At 39.4% G+C, this 17,874-nt stretch overlaps 1 protein-coding gene across 2 annotated transcripts in view; it reads left to right on the top strand.

The window, feature by feature from the left end:
• Positions 1-7,679: 7,679 nt before the first annotated feature.
• hdac11 (histone deacetylase 11) overlaps positions 7,680-17,874 on the top strand; it is a 32,060-nt gene continuing 21,865 nt past the window's right edge. The window contains exons 1-6 of one of the 2 annotated variants that reach the window (XM_069177658.1): positions 7,680-7,737; positions 11,422-11,547; positions 12,007-12,092; positions 12,219-12,367; positions 13,618-13,718; positions 15,011-15,127. In XM_069177658.1, coding sequence (XP_069033759.1) covers positions 12,058-12,092; positions 12,219-12,367; positions 13,618-13,718; positions 15,011-15,127 — 402 coding nt within the window. In that variant the 5' untranslated portion in view covers positions 7,680-7,737; positions 11,422-11,547; positions 12,007-12,057. Of the gene's footprint in view, positions 7,738-11,337; positions 11,548-12,006; positions 12,093-12,218; positions 12,368-13,617; positions 13,719-15,010; positions 15,128-17,874 lie in introns of those variants that run through there. The other variant, XM_069177570.1, reaches the window with a different exon arrangement.

The raw sequence follows: 17,874 nt of genomic DNA, 5'->3' as shown, positions 1-17,874 counted from the left end.
CCTTAAGAGCCGAATCGAAAGCTACAAATCAGAAGCTGACTTAATTTCTTGGTTGTTAGGATTAACAGCTGGGACACATTCGTTTTTTTTATGGTTGTAACATGAACTGTCATAGAAGCATTTCAGATTCAAATAGTAACATTTAGACATATCCATAACACTACAGATTGAACCACAGCAACAGCTAAAGTCCAAACAATAACTATATAACTCTAGCTTCATCCGCAGTAGACACAGCAGCTGTTGTTCTGCTCACAACAAGAAGCTGAATACTGTCGGGGATTGACCTTTTAAAATGAACATGAGAACTGCGGCTGCTGTTGATACAACAACTTGTGTTCCATTTTCCTTAGTTTAAGATTTGAAGCCCTACCCACTCTAGCTCTGTTCTGAAGGGCCACTATCCATTAGAGGGCACTCCTAAACGAGGGCTAGAGCCATGGGATGGGAATTGGGATTGGGTCATTCTGACTTGGGTGATTGATAAGTGACTGCAGCTGGGTTCAATTACGGAACTGAAAGCAGGTGAAGTGGGCGTGGCGGGCAGGTGAGTGAACAAGGAGAAAAAAAGAGAGCAGTTGAGGTGGGCATGGCTGGCAAGAGACCTGGCAAGAGGAGAAACAGACTGGGGACCTCTGATGGGAGAATACGGGAATGACACAAATACAAACTCAAGGGAGCACGCGTGAGAGAAGACGGGACAGGCAAAAAAGAAAATACATTTTATAAATTCAAAACATCAAACTGAAATAAAGAACAGAAAACTAGTTCAAACACAAGACTAATATAGAATTTTTTTTTTTTTTTTTTTTCTGTTGCTTTGTATCTTTTCTCCATGTAGGAATGTCTTGTGTCCACGTCTACACGGGCTCCATTCAATTGGTAATATGCGCTCAAATTTTAACAATAACTTCTACTTTTAAAAAAAAGGACCACTTTACAAATTTCGGTGCAGTTTTCAGCTTTATCAGTGACAATCACAACAAATACATACAAAGGCTTATGCATCTGCCTTAATAGAGCAACTTAACACACACAGTGAGGTATTATTAGTGACAATAAGACCCCACTGCCTGGAAACAGCCTCTCTTTAAACAGCTAGGGGAGTGCAGTTATATTACCATTATCATGTTTACATTACAACAACTTAAACTATTTAATCCATTCACAGTTAATTTAGCTTTTTATTCTAATCATTCAGCCAATATTTTGCTATTTCAACCATTTATTCATTACTTTTAGATCAACTTTCAGCTAAGTAGGCTATGTATTACTTTTAAATAACCATTTTGTACTTTTAGCTATCTATTTCATCTGTGTATTCATTGTGCTCAGCTAACTATTTACTACTTTAACTAACCATTCAATCCAAAGTCACGTGACTCTCCCGCTAACGATTTATGTTTATATTCATTTTTCAACAAATTATTCATTACTTTCAGCAAACTGCTTATTACATTTAGCAGATCTTTTTAACTGATACTTTTAGGTAATTTTATGATGTTTATCTAAGCATTTAAATCATTTATCAGTTACTTTTAGCTGACTGTTTATGACATTTAGCTTACCGTATTAACTATTCCTTTACTTCAAGCTATCTGTTTAGACCTCTTTGCTTTTTCGGTTCCTTGTGGTCTTGCACTCTCTTTTCCAGTTGCAGCTGACTTAAAGGCAGAGTTTTTCTTTTTTTTTTAAATCACATTTAATAATGTATTTATCTTTTATTTTAATTAGCTGTAAAAGTACCCTTTATTTGGTAACCACTGTCTGAACTGTTTCAAATTTCTGAACACATTTTTAAACTTCTGTAACACAAAAACTGAAGAACATTGTGTTCACTATTCGTACAGTGGGTCAAAATATTATGCATTTCAGGTCTGCAGCTATCATGAGACACGCTTCCCAAACTCCCCTCTCAAAAAAAGCGGAAGAGTGATGTCTCTTTATATTGCACTCCACTTCCACATACTCCTGTCAAGTGCGTGAGTGTTGTGGTGATGTGGGAGCAGCTGTCAGATGTGTGACTCGATAAGAGAACTTGGGTGCATGCTGTGACAGCTCATTGATGTCCATGCTGTGGGGCCTACCACTCTTTCCCCTGGCTCCACAGCATATTCTCTGTCAGGATCATTGTGCTGTGAGTGGCAGCGGTCAAAGCTCCCACAGGAGGCACGGGAGCATGCTGGGCACACAATATAAACCTTTGGGTTTTGACAGTATGCCATACAGAACACCATGATGTGATTCTATCTAAAAAGTATTAAAAAAAAAAAAATAATGTTTCAATTACACTGAAATTAAAAATCTGTTGTTCATTAAAGCCGCAAAAGGCAAACTAGTACATTGATATTCCCAAAGTAAAGGATGTGCCAACAGTACCAAAAAACAAAGTTACGATAGAGCAACTCTTCAAACAAGACCTCTCATTAATTGTTCAAAGTTCCCCAGGCAACACTGTCATGTTAAAAAAAAAAAAAAAAACATGTTGCACTGCCATATATCTACAGATGCCCAGAACGGGCAAACCAAACACTGGCTCTACAGAGGGCCTTCTGCATTTTGCAGCCACAGTAGATTCTCGTACATGCAATGCGAAATGATCTCTTGCTTTATACCTTGTTTTATGATCAGATTCTGTTTTCTTAAAAAAATGTCTCTGTTTCTCTTGTTCTGCGTGAGGTTTGGTTTTTATCAAGTTTTGGCATAGGATCCACAACAGTGGACTGGCAGGATAACAAGGCAAACTACTATGAAGGCAGTGTTTCATGAGATCACTGCCTGGCTCTGGAAATCAGCTGATATACCCTGTGCGGATGGGAAACTGAGAGGCTTTGTTTGAGAGGAAAAAAAAATTGCACTCTCTCTCTCTCTCTCTTCAGAGTCTTTCAGCAAGCAGTTCAAATAATGCCAAGCTGCTTTACACAGGAGTACTGCTCCATTGCAAGTCAAACTAGTGCAAATGTAGCAAGCACTATATCTACTTTGCAAGTTGACATGAGTGAAACTGCACTATTCACATTGAACTAAATCAACGTTCTTACTGCTTTTTGTGATTCAAGACGAATAATCTCATTCTATGCTGCTACCTAATGTGTTGGTCTAATGAGAAAAGCATACTGAGCTACGTTTAATATCTCTTCCTTAAAACTCCTTTTAATTTTCACATGCGATAGTGTGAGATAAACGATAGCTGAAAGTGAACCATAAGTTATGGGAAAGGTTTTTGACTGGATGATGATGATGTCAGCAACCAGTTAATTAGTCTCTGTGTTAACCTCTGGGTCAACAAAATAGCAGACTTTAACTTGGGAGTCCACTGTTTATCTTAAATTCTTTCAAATTTTTTACCACTATTGAACTGACCTTGAGAACTTAAATACGTAAATACAAAAATAAATTGTGAAACATTTCAGGAAGACAAGTCTTGTTTTCAATTTTTCTAAAAAGTGTTTTGTTGTCTGTCTTTTTCCTTTTTAGGACGATCCTGCTATTGTGCAAGATGCTTCATGCCGAGTGTGGATCCAAACATTGCACACAACAACATCCCCTCCACCGATTCTGCATGTGCATGATGCTTGAGCTGGCATCAGCCATGGAGTTTCAATAGAGGTGTGTTTGTTTTGTTTTGGCTTTGTCTGACATTTTCACGTTATAGAACTCAAATCTAAAGCAGCGGCTGCAGTGTCATGGGGTTAGAAGATTTTACATTTGACCTTTTTACTATTCTAAGTGGCTTTAAAATAACAGCTTGAATAAAAATGCTGATTGATGTTTGGTTTTCTGTTATAAATGAAGCTACTTTATTATTAATACAGATATTTTTTTATTTTATTGTACTCTATTAATCCCCGAGGGGAATTTTTTTTCACTACAGCAGCATCCCGAGGGGGAGCTGCTGCAACAGGCTGCCACGACCGTGGCGCCAACTAACCTGAGGTGCATGTTTTGCATGCTGAACCCCCACAATTTCAGAGTGGTGAACCCCTCCACATCTTCACCGCCGAGACTCCATCTCTGAGATGAACTTTTTATACCCAATCATGGTACTGACCTTTAACCAATTGACCTAATTAGTTGTGAGATGATCCACCAAGTGTTATTTTAGCATTACACAACTTTGCGAGTCTTTCAATGCCACTGTCCCAACTTTTTCAAAACACGTTGCTGGCATTAAATTCAAAATGAGCACAAAGAGTACAATACATTTTGGCATTTAACATGTGGTTTTTGTTCTATTTTCATTTCAATATGGGTTTACATGATTTACAAATCATCACATTCTCTTCTTAGCTACAACACTTTTGGAAATGGGGTCGTACTTATTTTAACCCAGACCATGATATTTCCCTAAACCTAACCAAATCATTGTCACATCATAAAAAGTAATTTATTTTTCCACTGTGATTTGTTACCATTTGAAAGACAGACAAATGATGTCCTGCCAATACTGACGCCAGATCAGAAAACAAGTGTTTTTCTAAAGGGAAGGGACAAACAACATGTTTTGTTATTTTGGTTTGCCATTGCAGTGACTGTGAGCATGAAAATTGTTGTCAGATACAGATGAAACGTGTAAGGCCATGTAACATGCAATTCTACAATCACAATTCCCACAATGAAAGAAAGTGCGAAACAATATGCCTTTATTAAGACTTTCATGCATTTTTTTTCCTCGCGGAGACAGGAGGGAAGTTACTGCAACAAAAGCCTGTTAACATTATAAATGACAACATTTTGTAGTGTAGACACCACAAAATATGTGGCGAGTGCAAAGTTAGCATAGTGCTACAATAGACACGTTAATGTGAAATAAAACGAGACATAAACTACAATTATCTTTAAAGGTTAGGGTAAGCGCTAAGGCTATTTTCCACTGGTACCGTCTCCGACATGGCTGCTGGAGTGAATTGCCGTCATTAAAGTCAATGCTTCATATCCCACTGGCTGCGCAGCGGTCCATCTCACCGGCGTCCCAGAAGCAGTTCGCCGTGCTGCTCCGCTAAGATAGGCGGCACGTCTATTTTTGACAGAGGCCGCGGCAATCTCAACAGAGCAAGATCGGCCAGTCGTAATAAAAAAATCCCCGTCAACCCCCGCGGCCTTTCGAAAGAAATGGAATCTCCTCTTGCTGCACACACGGTATGTGAAATAGTTACACAATAACTATGAGGATTTATGGTTTTAATCACTAAAACACAGCAAGCTGTGTTAATTTGTTTTTACTTGTATTAACTGTCTGTAAGCTGCAGCACGAAGTAGGAAATGACAACAATAACCACAAAACGGACAAAAAAAGAAGCCGTTTAACAACGTTTACCCACGATAGAAGCAAAGACATAATGGAAACCAAATGAGGAAGAAAAAACAAACAGAATAAACTTGCGGTGCACATGCGACGTGATGGACCTGTCTTTAGTGGAATATGCAGGTTAGGGTTAAAGTAACCATCATGGTTAAGACGGAGGTAAGTCTCCAGGAAATTATTGTAAGTCAAAGTGTAGGGTTAAGGTCCTGTGGAGTGATAAAAATATATGCCTACAAAGTTGAGAACCGTAGCTCTAAGCAAAACCTACGTCAATCACACACACCACATCCTATCAGTTTTAGGCTTAAGGTAACTTTTTTTTTTACAAGATTCAGCAGCGATGTCTGAACTGTGACATTGGACAGTTGAACTAATTTTAAGCAGATTTTGAAGTCTTTTAAACTATTACATCTTGCTGTAATCCTATAATAATGTAGAATGTCTGTTTGAAGTACTTCCCAGTGTACTTGATTGCTTTAAACAATCACCTTGGTCTTGGTGTAAAATTATCCCACGAATTAACAATAATAATTATAATTAAAACCGCAAGCAGTGATATGCGGGCCCTCGGGGCCGCCGGCTCCCCGACGTGCAGCACGCGGGTCCACATATTGCCACTTGCAGTTTTAATTTTTTTTTCTCGTTCTCGTTCCTTATTCTTCTTTAAAAAAAAAAATTGCTTTTTTTATTTGGCGGCTTTAAAATCTTCAAAAACTCATGAAAGTTGGTGCCTGACGCCTGTGCAAAGTTTTGTGAGGTTTGGAGCATCGTTTGACCTTAAACATCAACTTCCTGTGTCACTGCGAAACATCAAACTTAGCTGCATCGCTCTGGCTATACATAACTTTATACGTAACGGTGCAATGTAACTTTTTGTACATCTAGGTGTGATACACATGTCCGCCGAATCTCGTGCATGTAGGTAAATGTAGCCGCCGGGACCTCACAGAAGACTTTTGAGAAGCTGCTTTCTCGCCCATCTATAAAACAGCCTTGGGTGATTCTTTTGTCTGTATGGAGTCATCAAAAATCTCATCCCATGCATTTTTGTAATCAGTGTTATTTTAGTGATTTCACTTACAATCTCTGCTTCACTTTCATTTGTTCATATGAGAGAGAATGTGTGGCGGTCATATCTACATTGACAGTCACCATGGTAACAGATCCTTAGTATTGTTGGCAAGGTGTTTACTGCCTAAAGCAGACTACCTAATTCATGTCAGACCTGGACTTTGCAGTGTCAATCACCTCTACTGAAGTAGAAAAACAAACTCCTGCAGCTAAGAACAGGAAATTAGTCATTTAAAAATCTGCTGTTTGATAAGGTATTTAAATTTTTACTCTAAAACACAGATTCTCAGCTGGTGTGTTAAAAACATGAAAAATACAAAAAAGTGCAAGTATAAGGCTTAAAAGCCAATGAAATTAAACAAATTTATCTTGAATTTAAAAAAAAAAGTCATACTTATTTTGAGTAAACCCATTTAATCTTGAATTTTTTTTCCAGACATGGAACTATCCAAATCATGTGTCATTGGTAACCCTTGAAAATAAAAAACTATTTTTTTTTTTTCCCACTTACATTCCCACCTCAAAAGCAGTAAGGACTGTCAGGAAACATATGCTACAGGACAGCACTCTGTCTAAAAGAAGCAACTACAGCCAAGACCACTAATGTGCCCTTGCTCAGCCTGTGCCTGACTACCACCTATTTTCAAAATGGTGAGGGCTCCTACAAACAGAAGCACAGTTGTGCAGTGGGCTCACAATGTGTCAAATATAGGCTATGGGACACGTGAAATCCAGTTCTCTCAAGTTATAAATGACCCTGCAAGAGCCTGGATCTCCCCTCGAGTCTGTATAAACTGAATAAGGCTGTCTTATGAGTGTTAAAATGTCTTTAAGAACTTTGATTCCAGTTGCGTTTGCACAACACTTGGATACACCCACCAGTTGAAAACAACTGGCCTACGAGGTTAGTAACATGGCCAATGTGGCTAAATGTATTACTCCTGTCTGCACTACGTCATGTAGACTTGGCATAGTACTGGGATGGGGCAGCCTTATGATAAAGTCTCCTAGCATACTTGATTTGACTCAGTGGCATGAAGTAGTACTTAGAGGTAAGGCTGATTGGCCAACAAGATAGAATTTAGTACATCAGGCACATAGAAGGGACACCACCATAACCCCAACAGATCCTGTTCTGTATAGTGAGTTGATGTTTAGATTATTTTAATTTATGCCCCTGATGGTTGCATGTGTTATTGCAGTTAGTTTCAGTAGAAGAAGTCTTCTTTTCATTTATTGGTCAATAGGGTCACATGATGTGGCCAGAGCAATGATTCCAGCTGGGAGCAGAAGGGAGGGATCACATGTGGGCAGTTAATCATCTGTCTTTCCTACATTGAGTGCCTTGAAAAGCAATGCTTGTGAGTACCAAAATATCATGTGTGCTGAACTGTATTGTTTATTGAATGTTTAAACATAAGTGTTAACATAGAGAGGGATGTTTTTATGGAGCTAGTATTTCAGCAACTAAGTTAGGGTGTGTCATTGTGATGACTCAGCAAAATGTTAATAATTAAGCCATGCCTTGTTTGTTGAAAGGGAAGGTGATTTAGTGTAGTGTTTAATTCTGTGTTATACAACAAAGAGAAAAATATGCAAGTTTATTTTGACATATTTTATTAATTGATTTATTTTGTCTCTTATTTCAGCTTTACAAAAAAGATTATTGTACGTGAGTAGAAGAAAAAAACAGTAAAGGTTCATTTAACTTTACTTCTTCGTCTGACTCTCTATACAAGAGTATGTTCGCTATCTGTCAAAGTGTGGTCTGACACTTACTCTGAGGACAGAATACATCCCGTAGTTCACGCTTCTTATTTTAAACAATTCAAACATTTTAAAGGCATGCTGAAAATGTATTTGAACATACCTTTCACTCTTCGTGGGAGAACCATACCCCTAGACCAAACAGCCACATCAAGCAGTTTTCTTGAGATTACAAAAAAATAAATTGCATATTTCCTCTAAATGCATCTTTACCACACGTGGTGGCGGTAGCTGGAAACATACATGGTGTGGTCAAACATTTTCCAACTGCTTCTGTTGTACAAGAACTAAGAGCGACTCAGTGTATGGATCAAGGGGAATCAATGACTTATGTCACTAAGTATTACAGGCTACACTGCTTGATCAACATCGGTACCCGAGTTCCACACGTTTTTCTGACCATGGTGCGTGCGCATTTGCGATTTCACAATGGACCTGAAACTTGAGCGAGGTCAAGTTTTGGGTCAAATTCAGGAAATAGGGAACGGAGACCCTTGATATGCTTCAGAAAGTCTACGGTAATAGAGCAATGATCTGGGAAAGGCATTTTAAGAGGCATTGACCTTTTTAGACGGGAAGAAAATCATTGTCGGAAACCGACGAAGGCCATCAGGTCAGGAGCGCAACCATGTATTTTTCTTTAACATTTGTCAGGTTGTGCACTTTGGAATCTGTCCCCCCGGGTCAGACAATCAACACTGACCTCTATTGTCTCTCTGGGGTCTCCAATCAGTAGCTACCGTTTGATTGTGTGTGTGCCGAGTCTCAATTTGTTGTTGTTCAAATAAAATTAACTTATTCAGCTGGTTTGGTGGAGCTCAGCTATGTAAAAAAAAACAAAAACATCTTATGAGGTAGGTCTCAGGAAATAAAGTTGGAGACCCTTGATGTAAACTGTAAGCAGTATACTCAAACCACACTGTAGGTAATAAACATGAGTTTAAAATACATCACAGGCCAAATTAGGATCACTGTAATCCCACTGTCAAATACTATAAACAGGAGATTAACTGAATATTCTCAGACTGTTGGTCTAATGGATAGGTCAGAGTCCTATATTAACATATAATGCTACTTCAAGATGTCTGCCTCTTCAGTTGCCAAAGGCTGGATTAAAGACTCGTGTTATTATTTACAGTAGCCTACACTAAGGTAGGTGTTTTTTTGTGATAATTTCGATCGCAAATTCTTGATTCTGCGGCGGATATTCTCAAAAATTGCTACATAATATGTGGAGTTTTAAGTACGTTTTTGTAGAAATTGGAAATTATTGCAAATGAAGAACAAAAACCATAATTTTCAAGCACTAGTTGTACTTGAAATAGAAAGAAACAAATGTAGTTTTCTAACACTAGCTTTAGTAACCTTGGGGCTCAAAGTTGCAAAAAAAACAAACATAAATGTGACGTAGTTTTACAAAACAGACAATCTGTAACATAGAATACAAAGGCATGTGCTGTTGTCAAAATAAGAGCTTTAGATGATGTTTACTTAATATAAATTCAATACATTCTGTATACACAAAAAAATGATCAGTTATTTTGTTAAGAAAGCAAGTTTTTTTTTTTTTTGAAAGGCCTCTTTATGCTTTAATACTTTAAGGGGAGTTTCTGTTGACGACATTTTTCACGGAAAAATTGCGGGAATTTGGCCAAATTGCAAATATTGCAGATATTGCTTTAATTTGCATGAATTATTGTGCAAGACTGCGATTTCCTGGAGGGACTGCATAGTGGTGAAAGCTGTGGTGTGTAAATGTATGTTGCTGTGTGGCACAACAGACAAATCAACAGCCTTTCAGGGACTTATTTTGCTGAACTCCACATTATCACACATACTAAGATTAGAAAAGATTCAACTCGATTCATCCCTTGGGGGAACACTCAGTGCAGTGCTTAGGTGGAAGGTTTTTTTTGTGGAATTAATTGGGAAAAGGACAGTAGCCTGTGAAAGTGTTTTGTGTGTGAATGGGAGAGAACAATAGTATACAAGATAATTCAATTAGTTAATTAGGTGTTAAAATAACTATGATTACAATACACATCATTAGCCTATATTAAATATGCGCTGTACTGCTAATAGAAAAAGTCAGAAGGCATGCATGAAACAATGTATTATAATTACACACATGATTTGGCTTCCTTAAAAAGTCTTTTAATTAAAATTAGGTAACCTAAGTGTAGTTTTGCCATATAAACCCACTCACCTGACAGGTTTAGCACAAGATGCTGATTACACAGCATGATTATTTCACAGGTTTTGCCTTTTTTAAATATGCACAATAGGTAATATAACTGGTGAGTATGCAGGCCATGCAAAAGCGGGCATATTTTAAGCTTCCTAAATTCTGTACAGATCCTTGCAACATGGAGTCTTGCTGCAACATGAGACGATGGTGGCGGATGAATGGTACGACAACGGGCCTTAGAAACTCATCTCCGCGCAGTGAAATTGCCATCAATAAAATTTGATTTATTATTTTGAACAGTAAAATGCAGACCTGTGCAATAATAATGCCGTTTAATCAACATCCTGATGTGACAAACTTGTCAAGTAGATGGATCATTTTGACAAAGGTAATATGGTCACTAACACAGATATTAACAAATTTGTGAAAAACAAATTGAGAGAAATCAACCTTTTGTGTTCATAAAATAAGTCTTGGAGTGTAAGATCTTTAATTTTGGTTTAAGGGAAACAATTCAAACTGCGGCATACAACAATAACAGGCTACTGTAAATCATACTGCAAAAGAGTCAAAGACATTAAAGAATAAATAATGTCACATTCGCTTAATGTCCAAATAACAGGTGAGGCATGATGTACAGGCCTGTTCATAGACCGTATGAAAGGGTACAGCGAAGACATTTAGGTGCATTGAAAAGCTGGTTTATCGGTTACATTGTTTGTGCTACAATTTATATCAACCCACTGCCAAGTCACAAAACACTGTTTTACTAAATCATCATAATAATAGGCCAATTAAGAAACCGTTTTGACTGCATCGATATAAAATGCACAATGGACGATGCACAACCAAGTTTTTCTCAAATGTTCATATTAGTCAAATTATTTCATGAATAATGTAGACAGCAGAAGCTCATTAGAGATTACAACGTTTGTTTTGCTTTAAATCTCCGTGTACGCCAACAGCGTAACCGACGTGCCCCGCACGCATTTGACGTACGTATCGTTGCGCCATAGCAGGAGGGGAAAAGCCGCGTCCAAGAAACGCTGTGAAGAAAATACATTTTTTTTTTTGTGTTTGTTTCTGTTAGATAACTCGAGACAAACAGGCCAAGATAAACCCGGTTGGGGAGGACGGACACCGAAAGCACCACTCGGTGGCTGTTTATTTCTCGCAGCTGTTCGGTGACCTGCGTTATTCCACATAAGAGTAGCAGGTGAGTCTCATCAGCGGTTACTAGTTTCTGTCCCCTGAAATAGTTTCTGGCTGTTTCGTGCAGCGGCTGTGTTAACGGCATCTCCCTTAGCGGCTTAAAAAAAAAAAAAGGAGCTGTATTTAACCCCGAAAGAGGAGAGCGCACACACACACACACACACGTTGGACGGCTCTGTATGTCCGATGGAACATTTCCTTATGCCGTTGCGTCTGTGGAAATGTACACACGTCATTGCGCATGCGCGAGAGATGACGGATGTGGTTCATCCAGTTTGTAATTCTCCCGTTTTTGTTTTGTGTAATGACGTTGATAGTCTATTATTTCCTAAGTTGTGAAAATGAAACATTTACGTTGTGGAAGTTCTTCTCCTCTTTTAGTCAGAATTATTTATGTTCTGAGACTGATAGTTGGTGTGGGAATTTCACTGTCAGCTAGTAGTTTTCTTTTTCCCTCCCCCAGAGTTTCCCTTGGGAAAGATTTTTTTTCCCCAAATAGCAATGCCTGGAAAACATGTCTCGCAAAGAAGATAATGAAGGGAAAGGGAGGTAAGAGATGCAAACAAACAGCGTGGCACTTTCAATAGTGCTTCAGCCACTTGGAAATCACCTCATTTAGGCTAAATGAAAAGCAGTGTTATTGTGCTGATCACATTTTCGACTTTCCTCTTTTAGCTGTCACATAACTGATTTGTACACCAGCATCCCTCGAACATGTCTGCCCATCGTGTACCACCCAGACTACAACATCACCTTCATGGGCCTTGAAAAGCTCCATCCATTTGATGCGGGGAAGTGGGGGAAAGTCATTCACTTCTTGAAAGGTAAGGGCGTGCAAAACACTGGCATATGGAGAGGACACCCCGAGCGAATGTATGTGGAATCGGAGTGGATCAGAGAAGCAAGGATGAGGTAAAGAACAAAGATGAGAGAGTGAAGGGGTGAGGTGTTGTTGCTGGAGCGGGGAAAGGCAGCGCAATAGAGCATAGATAATTAGAGAAACCTCCCCGTGGGAGCTTGTGCAGGGACGGTAGACGAGGCCCAGCGCGGGTTTCGAGGCCACGGGGAAAACAGTCGCTGGATAACTGGCACCACTTCACACCACGCTGTCGTCAGATCGCACCGTGGCTCGTCTGTGCTGTAGAAAGTGTCACGCACAGCTTAACGAATTCACAAAACTTTCAGAAGTTAAGAGTGCAAATCTTAACCTCAGTGTCTGCTGACAGAGGAAAACCTTGGATTTTCTAAATTTAGCCTTGCAGTAATTGGAGAAAAAGAGGAGGGTATTGCAGATTTACTCAGCATTATTAGAGAATCATACAAAGGACGTCGATTTTAATGAGCCCTCGGTGTAACATTCAAAGTTATGTGCTGTCTTTGGACCACCCGTGTTTCAGTTGTCAAAGAAAGCAACAAACAGTCTTGCAATAGAACAGATGACATTATTCAGAAATAGCATAATAAATGAAGTGACGCTAAAATTCCAAACTATACTCTTTGTGGCATTAGAATCACATTAACCCTCTCTGCAGCAGCTGCTTTGGGACAACTTGTGCTTGATTTTACATACCCCTGTTTTATGCTTAATAACTTCTCACATAAGCATCACAGAACCATGATTAATTGTACCGTTACGTTTAAGAAAATACATTTTTTTTGTCCTCATGTAATTGTAATTTGCATGCTGTTTTTCAGTGAACGTATCGAAATATGAATGATATACCTCTAAATTGTATATTTTCTCGATCCCATACCTCCACTTGAGTCCACTTGACCGCAAGGGAACCAAAAAAGTTTATATATAAATGTACAGAAGTTTATGATGCATGCATCATGCACTCACAAACCTTTTCATGGAGTTATTTTTGAGACTTGTGTTCAAATAAATTCGTTTTTGTTCATGAGCAACTTGTATCACCACTTATTGGATTTCCCAACGTTTCCAATTACATGTGCACCACCAAAGTTGTAACAATTCCTGTGCTACTGTTTAGTGTTCTCTGTCGAACTGTTTTTACTGTCCATGTGTCATGTAGCATTCTCAAGCCTATTTGACCTATTTCACCGTGTGCAGAGGAGCAGTTCATCACAGATGGGGACATCGTGGAAGCCCGCGAAGCTACTGAGGAGGATCTGTTGGTGGTTCACACCAAACGCTACCTGAACAGACTAAAGGTAGCTTTGTTTACCCTCCATACTGTCAACCTGCAGAGCATCTGTCATGACAGCGTGGCATCATCACTACAGTTCCGCATCTCTTCATATGTTTTTCTTGTCTCTTCTCCGTGTATCACATGCAGAAGTACTGAGAAGCAGAGGGATCCATCACCATTTAAATGTAATTCTCACTAAAGAAGAATGTTACTCTCTGTTCCCATTTGATGATAGTATGACTGTGAGCCAAACCAAACAGTTGGTTGCCTTGGATTTTCTCTGCTTAATGTTAACACATTTTTCACATATTTGAACACAGGAGGTAACAGGAGAGCGCAGAAAGTTTTCAACGAAAAATGAGAATTCTGTAAAGGAACCAGTCCTCATCATCCATCCATCCATCCACTACATACACCCAATTTATCCTGAACAGAGTCACGGGTAGAGCTGGAGTTGACCCCCAGCTGAATTTGGGTTAGGCCAAGGTGGGGTACGCCCCGGGCAGGTCGGCAATCCATCCCAGGACTGAACAAAGAAACTATCAAACTCGCATGCACACTTATGGGCCAATTTAAAATCACCAATTAACCCAACACGCATGTCTGTGGGAAGAACTCGGGGAAAATCCACAGGCACAGGGAGAACATGCAAAATCCACACAGAAACGTTTGAACTGTGAGGCCACAGCGCTAACCACTGTGCCACCGTGCCGCTTCATGATGTTATGCATATTCAGATGATGGCACCTCTCTGAGTCTTTCGTGTCAGCGGGAGTTTTTGTGCTTTTAATTGATCCGGCTGAGAAGTTGATTGGTTCCACATTTGTTTCACCTTCAAGTGGTGGATTTGGGAAGCAGCAGTCGTTTGTGGATCTCATACTCGGATGAATCTCTCAGTATCTGCTACAGGGAATGTAGAGCCGACAACAGCAGTTCCGTCATATTCAAAGACTTTGCATTTATTCTCTCACTTTCCCCCATTGCATGCTTAGCCAAAGCATGGAGGGCTCAAGAGAGGCACCTCAGCACTCTGCTGTGGATTTCCATTCTCCTGCGCTGTCCTGTTTTCATGTGAGAGTCGAGGCTCAAGGCTGAGCCAGATGGCAGCATTGTCTTTAGTCAGCTTTTCTGCACCTTTATATCCAAACTCTGCTGGGCACACGTTGTTTTTTTGTTTGTTTTTTTTCTTCTACCTCCTGATTGGCTTTCTGTGCTTTTCAGTCAATTGAGGTCTTGTGCTTTTGTTTGCCTTGTGATAGAGTCGTGACAGAGAAAAGCATCTCCATATTAAAACACAATTCTGTTTCTATGCAGTGGTCGCTGGTGGTGGCAACAATCACCGAAATCCCACCTCTCATGTTTCTGCCTAATTTCCTGGTGCAGCGGAAGGTGTTGAGGCCTTTGCGGACCCAGACAGGAGGAACAATAATGGTAGGTATCCGACAGCCACATTTCCTCTTCACATGAGTTTGTGTTGGTAGCTGATAATATTCACATATTCTGCACATCTTCCTACTACCCACCCTCATTTTCCAGAGGAGGAAATAGAAATGATGGGCCACTAATACTGATGTCATCCACTACTATCTCTGTTATATTTATGAAACAATACAAGCACTGCAGGTGAATACAGATCAGAGCTCCCAGCATAAACCCTGCATTACAGATGAAATAATACGGCATCGAATACAGATTTTAAATGCAGTTCCACAACAACCTGAATGAGGACTTCTGTAACTGACATTAGTGGACACATTGCTCTTGGTGTCTGGATTTCCAATTTAAAAAATAAAAACAACAATGAATACGACAGTGGGACTGTCTTTCATCCCCCGGAGCAGTCCGGGGCAGCAGCACCTCTATAAATCTGCGTCAGTCCAGCACATCGATCACTGCGATGATAGTATAGTGTTGAGGTCTGTAGAATTCATTTAATCTACTGGCCTGTTGCCCACCATAGACCGCTTCATCTTTCATGAAAAACTGTGCTTCGACAAGCGCTATTTATTTTGTTGCCTGAGTTCAGAGATGACATTTAATATACAGCACAAGAAACATTCACATCGTTAAGTTAACCTTTAGAAACTGTGCATTACCTTCATGTCCAGGCTCGGTGTTTGGCGATAAGGAATTAACACAAGGTTTAGTCCTGTGAAGGAAAAGCTCATCACCTGCTGAGGACAAATGACTTCCATGGAAATGCAGTCTGTTAGAAGACCAGTGTTAAAATTTTCACCTGATTTTGATTCAATTTTAGTCTTTTGATGACAATGTGTTTTAGTTTTCTCCCCCGGAAGGTAGTACGGTCGGCATTTTACGAACATAAACTCCGCCAGCGGTGAGCGGTGTCTGCAACCACAGCATACCGACACCAAGCGTCGTTACCAGTTGTCACCATCAGATTAGTCGGAAACACCGTCACTGCTGGGATTTACTGCAGCTTGAAAGATCATCCACTAATCCTGAACTTTAATGAATTTTTATTTTATTTTTCAGTGATCCGCTCATCCAGGTTCAGGTCACATTAAATTCTTGACTATGGCTGATGACTTGGATGTGCAATAGCTGATCAGTAATATGCAGACAAGGCGTGTGGTCCTCAGTGCATATGTTTGATATACTGTAATTACAAATTATATCATACTTATCGTTTCACTCAAAGAAATGCATTCTGGGCCTGCTGGTTGATGGAGTTGTGCAGATGACATAAGAGGGCTGTGGTGAAATCTCGTGGACCGTTATATAGAGAGGGACATACATGACAGATCAGTGTTTCTTTTTCTTTCTTCTTTTCACCCAAGACAGAAATACTGACCTGCCTTTGAAAGGAAAAAGCTGCCACTGTGCGTGTAACAAATCGTGTTTAAAAAAAAGAAAGAAAAAAAAAACCTGTTCATCATGTGCCTGATTGTATTTTGTTCATCAAACCGTGAGAACAATGTAGTGGTTCAGAGGTTGTGTGACTTCATTCTCAAGAATGTCCTTTATTTGTGAAGTGTAATAGATAAGCCTTCAATGGTTTCCTAAAAGGATGAACCGGTGGAGCGACCAGCCCGAAATATCACCTTCCTCATGCATAACCATGCACATCCAGATTAAATTGATGAGCCTGAGAGACAAACACTGCTTGTCTCTATTTTTTTTCAAGGAGAAGATTAACATACAGTAGGGCTATATACGGATTCCCTAAGGGAAAGTGGAAATATGCTTATTACACTATTATTCTATGGGTAAATGTGTGCTTCAGCATTTAACTACATTTGCATTTACAATAGTAATTTAGCATTTAGGGTAATGTAGTCACTGGCGTTGTTTTAAGTGTGAAAAGAGAGAATGCTTTACAGTATGTCGATAATGAATGTTTTCACAATGTCTTGTTTATTGGACATTTACAAGCGCAGAAATGTTTAAAGGACAGTTTGTGATTTTAGGAAGAATTGCAGGATGGAACCGTTTCTTCATGAACAGTGGTTTATATGGTGGCCCAGTTCTACTGCGCCACAGTGGGCTCGCCACATATGCTTGGTGAGCACAGGTTTTGGTTGTATTATCAGTTGAGGCATAAGGGTACAATTTTGACGTATTTGGTAATAATGCACAGAGTCAATGTGTCCTGTCTCTAACTTCAACTGGCATTCCTAAATTTCTGTTGATGTAGGAGCAAGTGAAATCATATCATGGTGATATATATATATATATATATATACATAGGCTCTACACTGCAAGTTTTTCACTTGCATTGGTACCTAAAAATAGATGTGCAAAGACGTTGGAAGTTGGGGTGTGGTAGTTGCAGCAGCCCCCATCCCTATAGACAGCTTCCCTTTACTGCACGTTACGTTATTTCTTTGAAAACAACTGCTGCTTAAATTTGTCTGCGTGCCATTTCAGTCTTTCATATTCATAGCCTATTGATGTGATTGTCAGAAATGATAATCCTGTCTCCTTACATATTGCATATTAGAACTTCTGATGCATAGTTTTCCTATCTTGGCAACTTAGTCATGAGATTTATTGACTTTTCAGACCTCTTAGCAACTTTTTTTTTTTAAACACCTAATGACATATCCAGTGATTTTTTTTTAAAATTTTTTTTTTTATTTTGGACAAACCTTTGTCATTTTCCATAGAGTGTCACCAGAACGTCCGAGAGAGACGCACCTCTCTCTCTGTATACC

This window comes from Embiotoca jacksoni, unplaced genomic scaffold (assembly GCF_022577435.1).
Source record: "Embiotoca jacksoni isolate LCO1_2020_lvr unplaced genomic scaffold, fEmbJac1.0.p SCAF_1, whole genome shotgun sequence".
In the NCBI taxonomy this organism is placed as follows: domain Eukaryota; kingdom Metazoa; phylum Chordata; class Actinopteri; family Embiotocidae; genus Embiotoca; species Embiotoca jacksoni.
The sequence above is the reverse complement of the archived record's forward strand: the minus strand, read 5'-3'. Positions and strand labels throughout refer to the sequence as shown.